Raw genomic sequence first — 12,729 nt, 5'->3', positions numbered from 1 at the left:
GAGCTCAGACACCGGAGCAGGCACACATACCGGGGAGCTCAGACACCGGAGCAGGCACACATACCGGGGAGCTCAGACACCGGAGCAGGCACACATACCGGGGAGCTCAGACACCGGAGGAGGCACACGTACCGGGGAGCTCAGACACCGGAGCAGGCACACATACCGGGGAGCTCAGACACCGGAGCAGGCACACATACCGGGGAGCTCAGACACCGGAGCAGGCACACATACCGGGGAGCTCAGACACCGGAGCAGGCACACATACCGGGGAGGTCAGACACCGGAGCAGGCACACATACCGGGGAGCTCAGACGCCGGAGCAGGCACACATACCGGGGAGCTCAGACACCGGAGCAGGCACACGTACCGGGGAGCTCAGACACCGGAGCAGGCACACGTACCGGGGAGCTCAGACACCGGAGGAGGCACACGTACCGGGGAGGTCAGACACCGGAGCAGGCACACGTACCGGGGAGCTCAGACACCGGAGCAGGCACACGTACCGGGGAGCTCAGACACCGGAGCAGGCACACATACCGGGGAGCTCAGACACCGGAGCAGGCACACATACCGGGGAGCTCAGACACCGGAGCAGGCACACATACCGGGGAGGTCAGACACCGGAGGAGGCACACATACCGGGGAGGTCAGACACCGGAGGAGGCACACATACCGGGGAGGTCAGACACCGGAGCAGGCACACATACCGGGGAGCTCAGACACCGGAGCAGGCACACATACCGGGGAGGTCAGACACCGGAGGAGGCACACGTACCGGGGAGCTCAGACTCCGAGGCAGGCACAATTTCTGATGCTGGGGTCTTTTCACACTCCAGCACATTTAGGCACATACTAACCTGTGTCACTTCCGTTAATCCAGACAGTGTGAGAGAGGAGTAGAGCTGAGACGGACACCGAAGAGCTGCAGTGCTAGCTGCAGAGAGACAACATACTGTCAGTACAGGCCCATACTATCAGAGGGCGGGGCTTGTATAGTGAGGATGGAGGGCGGGGCTTGTATAGTGAGGATGGTGGGCGGTGTCAGAGGGCGGGGCTTGTATAGTGAGGATGGTGGGCGGTGTCAGAGGGCGGGGCTTGTATAGTGAGGATGGAGGGGCCTATATAGTGAGGATGGAGGGCGGTGTCAGTGGGCGGGGCTTGTATTGTGAGGATGGAGGGTGTCACGGATCCCTTCTCCGTGATGTCACTTAATCGTCACGTGCCTGCTCTCACACGTGACTTTGGGTTGTGCCTGCAAGGGTTAATCTATCTCCCCACTCTCAGTCCAGCATTCAACCTCTGTCCTATGCTGTAATGGGAGCATAAATCAGACACGGACCCAGGCCACACACCCGCTCATACACGCTGCGATGAGTCCCAGAAATAAATAATAAAAATATGTTATCACTCATAAGGCTCACACACCTTAGGCTATGGATTCTTTAGAACATTCAAGGTTCAACTTATTAACGTTTTATGCTTTAATAGGAAAAGGTTCAATGCTTACAATAAGAAAAAGGTATAAAAATGTGATAAGGCAAACAACTTATGCAAAACAGTGTCAAAGTAAACAGGAGAAAACTTACAGAAATCATCTAACTTGCAGTCTGCTTTCTGCTCCCTAAGGGGGGTTGAATAGAATTGTGGAACACATCAGCTTCTCAGGCTGCCCTCACATGTGAACACAATTCTCTGTCTGCAGCCTAAATTTATAACTTTGGTCTGAGGTCAGGTTTCTAGACCAGCCTCCCAGGTTAATATCATAATTGCGGTCTGTTTGATTGGGCACGGCTGCTCTACCAATGAATATATATTCTTTTCCTCTGGGACACGTGTGAAATGGTTCCCAGGGATACCTTCCCTCAGGCCACAATTTAGCATCTCCCTTCCAAGACCTCAGAGGTGTCAAGTGTTCCTTTTGTTCTTTGGCCTTAGCCAGACCCCCTGGTGAGATCTGGAGACAGAATTCTTAGGCCATGTTCACACGTTACTGATTTCCATCCATTTTTTTCTGCACTAAAAACCGCAGCTCTTGGCAGAAAACGCAGGTCCTTTTTTTGGTGCTTTTTTTATGCAGTTTTCTATACAGAGTCTGTGTGTTTTCTAGGGAGTTTTTTAGGGTTAAAATGGCTGAAAATACCCTAACCCTACCCCTATTCTAACCTTAGTGGAAAAAAAAAAAAAATTTTTTATTGTCCCTACCTATGGAGGTGACAAAGGGGGGGGGGGGGGGGGGGTCATTTACTATTTTTTTTATTTTGATCACTGAGATATAACCCTATCGGAGCACGGGGGGCAGCCACACTGCAGCGGTTTTGCACCACAAAGCGCAGTAAAACCCGCAGATATATTTTTCATCTGCGGGTTTTACTGCGGGTTTGACCTCACAATGGAGGTCAATGGGTGCAGAACCGCTGCAGTTTTGCAAAAAGAAGTGACATGGTACTTCTTTTTTACCGCAGCTATTCAGCGCGGCTTTTTTTCCCCGATTCCCGCATCATCTGCACAGTGGTTCCTGTTTTCCATAGGGTACCCTGCATGGAAAACAGCTGCAGAGCCGCAGCGGCAAAATCGCGGCGGTTCCGCAGTAAAAAACGCACTGTGTGAACATGGCCTTAGGGTACGGTCTCACAGTGGCACTTTTGTCGCTATGACGGTACGATCCGTGACGTTCCAGCGATATCCATACGATATCGCTGTGTCTGACATGCAGCAGCGATCAGGGACCCTGCTGAGAATCGTACGTCGTAGCAGATCGTTTGGAACTTTCTTTCGTCGCTGGATCTCCCGCGGTCATCGCTGGATCGGTGTGTGTGACACCGATCCAGCGATGCGTTCGCTTGTAACCAGGGTAAACATCGGGTTACTAAGCGTAGGGCCGCGCTTAGTAACCCGATGTTTATCCTGGTTACCATCGTAAATGTAAAAAAAACAAACAAACACTACATACTTAAATTCCGGTGTCCGTCAGGTCCCTTGCCGTCTGCTTCCCGCACTGACTGACTTCCGGCCGTAAAGTGAAAGCAGAGCACAGCGCGCTGTGCTGTGCTTTCACTTTACGGCTGGCAGTCAGTCAGTGCGGGAAGCACCGTGCAAGGGACAGACACCGGAATGAAAGTTTGTAGTGTTTGTTTTTTTTTACGCTGGTAACGAGGGTAAACATCGGGTTACTAAGCGCGGCCCTGCGCTTAGTAACCCGATGTTAACCCTGGTTACCCGGGGACCTCGGCATTGTTGGTCGCTGGAGAGCTGTCTGTGTGACAGCTCCCCAGCGACCACACAACGACTTACCAACGATCACGGCCAGGTCGTATCGCTGGTCGTGATCGTTGGTAAATCGTATAGTGTAACGGTACCCTTACTCTTCCCAAGGAAGTACATATTAACACCTAGGTGCCACTGGCCTTCAGGACAGATGCTACATTATCACTAGTCACACATATAACCCTAGACAGATGTCACACACATATAGATATATAATATATATACACATTTCACCACAGATTCTTTTAGAACCTTCAAGGTTCTACTTGTTAAAGTTTTATACTTTAATAGCAAAAAGTTCAATGCTTACAATAAGAAAAAGGTATAAAAATATGATAAAAAGACATACAACTTATGCAAACAATGTCAAAATAAACAGGAGAAAACTTACAGAAATCATCTAACTGGTAGTTTGCTTTCTGCTCCCTGAGGGGGAGGGTGAATGGAGTTGGAACACATCAGCATCTCAGGCTGCCCTCACATGTGAACACAATTCTCTGTCTGCAGTCTAAATTTATAACTTTGGTCTGAGGTCAGGTTTCTAGACCGGCCTCCCAGGTTAATATCATAATTTCCTTTCTGTTTGATTGGGCCACGGCCGCTCTACTAATGAATATATTATTTTCTCTTGTGACCAGGTTCCCAGGAATCCATCACCTCAGGCCACAATTTAGCATCTCCCCTCAAAGACCTCAGAGGTGTCAAGTGTTCCTTTGTTCTTGGCCTTAGCGAGACCTCCTGATGGGATATGGAGAAAGAATTTCTACTAGTCCCAAGGAAGTATCTATTAACACCTAGGTGCGACTTGTCTTCAGGACAGGTGTTACATTATCACTGGTCACACATATAACCCTAGACATATGTCCCTACACACATATAGATATAAATATATACATATTTCACCACAGAGGGTGGTATCAGTGGGCAGGGCCTGTATAGTGGGGATGGAGGGCGGACAGTGGGCGAGGCCAGCATAGTGCGGGTGGAGGATGGTCAGTGGGCAGGGCCTGTATAGTGAGGATAAAAGGCGGTGTCAGTGCGCGGGGCCTTCATAGTGCGGATGGAAGGTGGTGTCAGTGGGCGTTGCCCGTATAGTAAGGATGGAGGGCGGCCAGTGGGCGGGGCCTGAATAGAGAGGATGGAGGGCGGTGTCAGTAGGCGGGACCTTTATAGTGAGGATGGAGGGCGGTCAGTGGGCAGGGCATGTATAGTGAGGATAAAGGGCGGTGTCAGTGGGCGGGGCCTTCATAGTGAGGGTGGAGGGCGATAAGTGGGCGGGCCTTCATAGTGAGGGTGGAGGGTGATAAGTGGGCGGGGCCTGCATAGTGAGGGTGGAGGGCTGTCAGTGGGCTGGGCCTTATAGTGAGGATGGAGGGCGGTGTCAGTGGGTGGGACCTGTATAGTGAGGGTGGTGTCAGTGGGCGGGACCTGAATAGTGAGGATGGAGGGTGGTGTCAGTGGCCATGGGCCGGTATCATTGGCTGTGTTTTTTGTGACCTTCTCACCCTCCTGAGGGTCCACGGGCCCCCGAAGCAGCACAGTGCCACCAGGCTTCAAGATTCGAGCGACTTCTGCCAGCAAAGCTGAGCTGTGAATGGCGGAGCACCCGGGGACCAGACCAAGAAGGACGAGGTCAAAGCTGGAGTCTGTGTGAGAGGCTGGAAGAAAGGAGCGTGATGGTGAGAGCGGCATCCACGGGAGCCTGAGCTCAATGGCGGCTACTTACACGTCACCAGGCGCTCCACGTTCTCTACGCTCACCCTGCCCCCCGGAGCCACCGCCGCCTGCACCCGAGACACAAACGTCTGCAGATCGCCCGGAGCACAGCCGCCATCCCAGGTGACCAGCGCAAGACGACAGGAAGACACACGTTCCCTCAGAGCAGCCATGCTGCAAGAAGAGGTGGCACACGTCAGACACGCCGCCATATGTACGGGGGGTCATCGTCCACACTGACGCACACGGGGGGGAGGTCACATTCCACAGCGACACAAGGGGGGGAGAGGTCACCGTCCACAGCGACACAAGGGGGGAGAGGTCACCGTCCACAGCGACACAAGGGGGGAGAGGTCACCGTCCACAGCGACACAAGGGGGAGAGGTCACCGTCCACAGCGACACACGAGGGGAGGTCACCGTCCACAGCGACACACGGGGGGGGGGGAGAGGTCACCGTCCACAGCGACACACGGGGGGGGGGGGAGAGGTCACCGTCCACAGCGACACAAGGGGGGAGAGGTCACCGTCCACAGCGACACAAGGGGGGAGAGGTCACCGTCCACAGCGACACAAGGGGGGGGGGGTTGGTTCGAGGTCACCGTCCACAGCGACACACGAGGGGAGGTCACCGTCCACAGCGACACGGGGGGAGAGGAGAGGTCACCGTCCACAGCGACACACGGGGGGGGGGGGAGAGGTCACCGTCCACAGCGACACACGGGGGGGGGGGGGGAGAGGTCACCGTCCACAGCGACACACGGGGGGGGGAGAGGTCACCGTCCACAGCGACACACGGGGAGAGGAGAGGTCACCGTCCACAGCGACACACGGGGAGAGGAGAGGTCACCGTCCACAGCGACACACGGGGAGAGGAGAGGTCACCGTCCACAGCGACACACGGGGAGAGGAGAGGTCACCGTCCACAGCGACACACGGGGAGAGGAGAGGTCACCGTCCACAGCGACACACGGGGAGAGGAGAGGTCACCGTCCACAGCGACACACGGGGAGAGGAGAGGTCACCGTCCACAGCGACACACGGGGAGAGGAGAGGTCACCGTCCACAGCGACACACGGGGAGAGGAGAGGTCACCGTCCACAGCGACACACGGGGAGAGGAGAGGTCACCGTCCACAGCGACACACGGGGAGAGGAGAGGTCACCGTCCACAGCGACACACGGGGAGAGGAGAGGTCACCGTCCACAGCGACACACGGGGGGAGGAGAGGTCACCGTCCACAGCGATACACGGGGAGAGGAGGTCACCGTCCACAGCGACACACGGGGGGAGGAGGTCACCGTCCACAGCGACACACGGGGGGGGGGGGGAGAGGTCACCGTCCACAGCGACACACGGGGGGAGGAGAGGTCACCGTCCACAGCGATACACACGGGGGGAGGAGAGGTCACCGTCCACAGCGACACACACGGGGGGAGAGGTCACCGTCCACAGCGACATACACGGGGGGGAGAGGTCACCGTCCACAGCAACACACACGGGGGGAGAGGTCACCGTCCACAGCGACACACGGGGGGAGGAGAGGTCACCGTCCACAGCGACACACACGGGGGGGAGAGGTCACCGTCCACAGCGACATACACGGGGGGGAGAGGTCACCGTCCACAGCGACATACACGGGGGGGAGAGGTCACTGTCCACAGCAACACACACGGGGGGAGAGGTCACCGTCCACAGCGACACACGGGGGGAGGAGAGGTCACCGTCCACAGCGACACACACGGGGGAGAGGTCACCGTCCACAGCGACACACACGGGGGGGAGAGGTCACCGTCCACAGCGACACACACGGGGGAGAGGTCACCGTCCACAGCGATACACGGGGGGAGGAGGTCACCGTCCACAGCGATACACGGGGGGAGGAGGTCACCGTCCACAGCGATACACGGGGGGGAGGAGGTCACCGTCCACAGCGATACACGGGGGGAGGAGGTCACCGTCCACAGCGATACACGGGGGGAGGAGGTCACCGTCCACAGCGATACACGGGGGGGAGGAGGTCACCGTCCACAGCGATACACGGGGGGAGGAGGTCACCGTCCACAGCGATACACGGGGGGAGGAGGTCACCGTCCACAGCGATACACGGGGGGGGGAGGGGGGGAGAGGTCACCGTCCACAGCGATACACACGGGGGGGGGGGGGGGAGGAGGAGAGGTCACCGTCCACAGCGATACACACGGGGGGAGGAGAGGTCACCGTCCACAGCGATACACGGGGGGAGGAGGTCACCGTCCACAGCGATACACGGGGGGGAGGAGGTCACCGTCCACAGCGATACACGGGGGGAGGAGGTCACCGTCCACAGCGATACACGGGGGGAGGAGGTCACCGTCCACAGCGATACACACGGGGGGGGGGGGAGGAGGTCACCGTCCACAGCGATACACACGGGGGGGAGGAGAGGTCACCGTCCACAGCGATACACACGGGGGGAGGAGAGGTCACCGTCCACAGCGATACACGGGGGGAGGAGGTCACCGTCCACAGCGATACACGGAGGGAGGAGGTCACCGTCCACAGCGATACACGGAGGGAGGAGGTCACCGTCCACAGCGATACACGGGGGGAGGAGGTCACCGTCCACAGCGATACACGGGGGGGAGGAGGTCACCGTCCACAGCGATACACGGGGGGAGGAGGTCACCGTCCACAGCGATACACGGGGGGGAGGAGGTCACCGTCCACAGCGACACACGGGGGGGGGGGGGGAGAGGTCACCGTCCACAGCGATACACGGGGGGAGGAGGTCACCGTCCACAGCGATACACGGGGGGAGGAGGTCACCGTCCACAGCGATACACGGGGGGAGGAGAGGTCACCGTCCACAGCGATACACGGGGGGAGGAGGTCACCGTCCACAGCGATACACGGGGGGGAGGAGGTCACCGTCCACAGCGATACACGGGGGGAGGAGGTCACCGTCCACAGCGATACACGGGGGGGGGGGGGGAGAGGTCACCGTCCACAGCGATACACACGGGGGGGGGAGGAGAGGTCACCGTCCACAGCGATACACACGGGGGGGGGGGGGGGGGAGGTCACCATCCACAGCGATACACACGGGGGGGGGGGGGAGAGGTCACCGTCCACAGCGATACACGGGGGGAGGAGGTCACCGTCCACAGCGATACACGGGGAGAGGAGGTCACCATCCACAGCGATACACACGGGGGGAGAGGAGAGGTCACCGTCCACAGCGATACACACGGGGGGGGGGGGGGGAGAGGTCACAGTCCACAGCGATACACACGGGGGGGGGGGGGGGGGGGAAGAGGTCACCGTCCACAGCGATACACGGGGGGAGGAGGTCACCGTCCACAGCGACACACACGGGGGGGGGAGAGGTCACCGTCCACAGCGATACACACGGGGGTGGGGGGGGGGGGGAGAGAGGTCACCGTCCACAGCGATACACACGGGGGGGGGGGGTTGGGAAGAGGTCATCGTCCACAGCGATACACGGGGGGAGGAGGTCACCGTCCACAGCGATACACACGGGGGGGGGGGGGGGGAGAGGTCACCGTCCACAGCGATACACGGGGGGAGGAGAGGTCACCGTCCACAGCGATACACGGGGGGAGGAGGTCACCGTCCACAGCGATACACACGGGGGGAGAGGAGGTCACCGTCCACAGCGATACACGGGGGGAGGAGAGGTCACCGTCCACAGCGATACACACGGGGGGGGGGGGAGGAGGTCACCGTCCACAGCGATACACGGGGTGAGGAGGTCACCGTCCACAGCGATACACGGGGTGAGGAGGTCACCGTCCACAGCGATACACACGGGGGGGGGGGAGGAGGTCACCGTCCACAGCGATACACACGGGGGGGAGGAGAGGTCACCGTCCACAGCGATACACACGGGGGGAGGAGAGGTCACCGTCCACAGCGATACACGGGGGGAGGAGGTCACCGTCCACAGCGATACACGGGGGGAGGAGGTCACCGTCCACAGCGATACACGGGGGGAGGAGGTCGCCGTCCACAGCGATACACACGGGGGGGGAGGAGGTCACCGTCCACAGCGATACACGGGGGGAGGAGAGGTCACCGTCCACAGCGATACACACGGGGGGGGGGGGGGAGGAGGTCACCGTCCACAGCGATACACGGGGTGAGGAGGTCACCGTCCACAGCGATACACGGGGTGAGGAGGTCACCGTCCACAGCGATACACACGGGGGGGGGGGGAGGAGGTCACCGTCCACAGCGATACACACGGGGGGGAGGAGAGGTCACCGTCCACAGCGATACACACGGGGGGAGGAGAGGTCACCGTCCACAGCGATACACGGGGGGAGGAGGTCACCGTCCACAGCGATACACGGGGGGAGGAGGTCACCGTCCACAGCGATACACGGGGGGAGGAGGTCGCCGTCCACAGCGATACACACGGGGGGAGAGGAGAGGTCACCGTCCACAGCGATACACACGGGGGGGGGGGGGGGGGGGAGAGGTCACCGTCCACAGCGATACACACGGGGGGGGGGGGGGGGTGGGGGGGGTTTGGTCACCGTCCACAGCGATACACACGGGGGGGGGGGGGGGGGAGGAGGTCATCGTCCACAGCGATACACGGGGGGAGGAGGTCACCGTCCACAGCGACACACACGGGGGGGGGGGGAGAGGTCACCGTCCACAGCGATACACACTATGGGGGGTGGGGAGAGGTCACCGTCCACAGCGATACACACGGGGGGGGGGGGGGAGGAGGTCATCGTCCACAGCGATACACGGGGGGAGGAGGTCACCTTCCACAGCGATACACACGGGGGGGGGGGGAGAGGTCACCGTCCACAGCGATACACGGGGGGAGGAGAGGTCACCGTCCACAGCGATACACGGGGGGAGGAGGTCACCGTCCACAGCGATACACACGGGGGGAGAGGAGGTCACCGTCCACAGCGATACACGGGGGGAGGAGAGGTCACCGTCCACAGCGATACACACGGGGGGGGGGGGAGGAGGTCACCGTCCACAGCGATACACGGGGTGAGGAGGTCACCGTCCACAGCGATACACACGGGGGGGGAGGGGAGGAGGTCACCGTCCACAGCGATACACACGGGGGGAGAGGAGAGGTCACCGTCCACAGCGATACACGGGGGGAGGAGAGGTCACCGTCCACAGCGATACACACGGGGGGGGGGAGGAGGTCACCGTCCACAGCGATACACGGGGTGAGGAGGTCACCGTCCACAGCGATACACGGGGTGAGGAGGTCACCGTCCACAGCGATACACACGGGGGGGGGGGGGGGTGAGGAGGTCACCGTCCACAGCGATACACGGGGGGAGGAGGTCACCGTCCACAGCGATACACGGGGGGGAGGAGGTCACCGTCCACAGCGACACACGGGGGGGGGGGGGGGGGGAGAGGTCACCGTCCACAGCGATACACGGGGGGAGGAGGTCACCGTCCACAGCGATACACGGGGGGAGGAGGTCACCGTCCACAGCGATACACGGGGGGAGGAGGTCACCGTCCACAGCGATACACGGGGGGAGGAGGTCACCGTCCACAGCGATACACGGGGGGAGGAGGTCACCGTCCACAGCGATACACGGGGGGAGGAGGTCACCGTCCACAGCGATACACGGGGGGGGGAGGTCACCGTCCACAGCGATACACGGGGGGGAGGAGGTCACCGTCCACAGCGATACACGGGGGGAGGAGGTCACCGTCCACAGCGATACACGGGGGGGGGAGGGGGGGAGAGGTCACCGTCCACAGCGATACACACGGGGGGGGGGGGGGGGGAGGAGGAGAGGTCACCGTCCACAGCGATACACACGGGGGGAGGAGAGGTCACCGTCCACAGCGATACACGGGGGGAGGAGGTCGCCGTCCACAGCGATACACGGGGGGGAGGAGGTCACCGTCCACAGCGATACACGGGGGGAGGAGGTCACCGTCCACAGCGATACACGGGGGGAGGAGGTCACCGTCCACAGCGATACACATGGGGGGGGGGGGAGGAGGTCACCGTCCACAGCGATACACACGGGGGGGAGGAGAGGTCACCGTCCACAGCGATACACACGGGGGGAGGAGAGGTCACCGTCCACAGCGATACACGGGGGGAGGAGGTCACCGTCCACAGCGATACACGGAGGGAGGAGGTCACCGTCCACAGCGATACACGGAGGGAGGAGGTCACCGTCCACAGCGATACACGGGGGGAGGAGGTCACCGTCCACAGCGATACACGGGGGGGAGGAGGTCACCGTCCACAGCGATACACGGGGGGAGGAGGTCACCGTCCACAGCGATACACGGGGGGGAGGAGGTCACCGTCCACAGCGACACACGGGGGGGGGGGGGGGAGAGGTCACCGTCCACAGCGATACACGGGGGGAGGAGGTCACCGTCCACAGCGATACACGGGGGGAGGAGGTCACCGTCCACAGCGATACACGGGGGGAGGAGAGGTCACCGTCCACAGCGATACACGGGGGGAGGAGGTCACCGTCCACAGCGATACACGGGGGGGAGGAGGTCACCGTCCACAGCGATACACGGGGGGAGGAGGTCACCGTCCACAGCGATACACGGGGGGAGGAGGTCACCGTCCACAGCGATACACGGGGGGGGGGGGGGGGGGAGAGGTCACCGTCCACAGCGATACACACGGGGGGGGGGGGGGGGGGGAGGAGAGGTCACCGTCCACAGCGATACACACGGGGGGAGGAGAGGTCACCGTCCACAGCGATACACGGGGGGAGGAGGTCACCGTCCACAGCGATACACGGGGGGAGGAGGTCACCGTCCACAGCGATACACGGGGGGAGGAGGTCATCGTCCACAGCGATACACGGGGGGAGGAGGTCACCGTCCACAGCGATACACACGGGGGGGGGGGGGGGGGGAGGAGGTCACCGTCCACAGCGATACACACGGGGGGGAGGAGAGGTCACCGTCCACAGCGATACACAAGGGGGGAGGAGAGGTCACCGTCCACAGCGATACACGGGGGGAGGAGGTCACCGTCCACAGCGATACACGGAGGGAGGAGGTCACCGTCCACAGCGATACACGGGGGGGAGGAGGTCACCGTCCACAGCGATACACGGGGGGAGGAGGTCACCGTCCACAGCGATACACGGGGGGAGGAGGTCACCGTCCACAGCGATACACGGGGGGAGGAGGTCACCGTCCACAGCGATACACGGGGGGAGGAGGTCACCGTCCACAGCGATACACGGGGGGGAGGAGGTCACCGTCCACAGCGATACACGGGGGGAGGAGGTCACCGTCCACAGCGATACACGGGGGGAGGAGGTCACCGTCCACCGCGATACACGGGGGGAGGAGGTCACCGTCCACAGGGATACACGGGGGGAGGAGGTCACCGTCCACAGCGATACACGGGGGGAGGAGGCCACCGTCCACAGCGATACACGGGGGGGGAGAGGTCACCGTCCACAGCGATACACGGGGGGAGGGAGAGGTCACCGTCCACAGCGATACACGGGGGGAGGAGGTCACCGTCCACAGCGATACACGGAGGGAGGAGGTCACCGTCCACAGCGATACACGGGGGGAGGAGGTCACCGTCCACAGCGATACACGGGGGGGAGGAGGTCACCGTCCACAGCGATACACACGGGGGGGGGGGGAGGAGGTCACCGTCCACAGCGATACACGGGGGTGAGGAGGTCACCGTCCACAGCGATACACGGGGGGGGGGGGGGAGGTCACCGTCCACAGCGATACACGG

At 61.3% G+C, this 12,729-nt stretch overlaps 1 protein-coding gene across 2 annotated transcripts in view; it reads right to left on the bottom strand.

Moving 5' to 3' along the window:
* Positions 1–12,729, bottom strand: part of CIAPIN1 (cytokine induced apoptosis inhibitor 1) — a 28,244-nt gene that overhangs the window by 14,521 nt on the left and 994 nt on the right. For both annotated transcript variants that reach the window (XM_069739627.1, XM_069739626.1), the window contains exons 2-4: positions 4,994–5,157; positions 4,773–4,925; positions 861–937 (exon numbers count right to left, since the gene is read on the bottom strand). In XM_069739627.1, coding sequence (XP_069595728.1) covers positions 861–937; positions 4,773–4,925; positions 4,994–5,156 — 393 coding nt within the window. In that variant the 5' untranslated portion in view covers position 5,157. The remainder of the gene's footprint in view (positions 1–860; positions 938–4,772; positions 4,926–4,993; positions 5,158–12,729) is intronic.

This window comes from Ranitomeya imitator, chromosome 9 (assembly GCF_032444005.1).
Source record: "Ranitomeya imitator isolate aRanImi1 chromosome 9, aRanImi1.pri, whole genome shotgun sequence".
NCBI lineage: Eukaryota > Metazoa > Chordata > Amphibia > Anura > Dendrobatidae > Ranitomeya > Ranitomeya imitator.
This window is presented reverse-complemented; position numbering and strand designations above follow the sequence as displayed.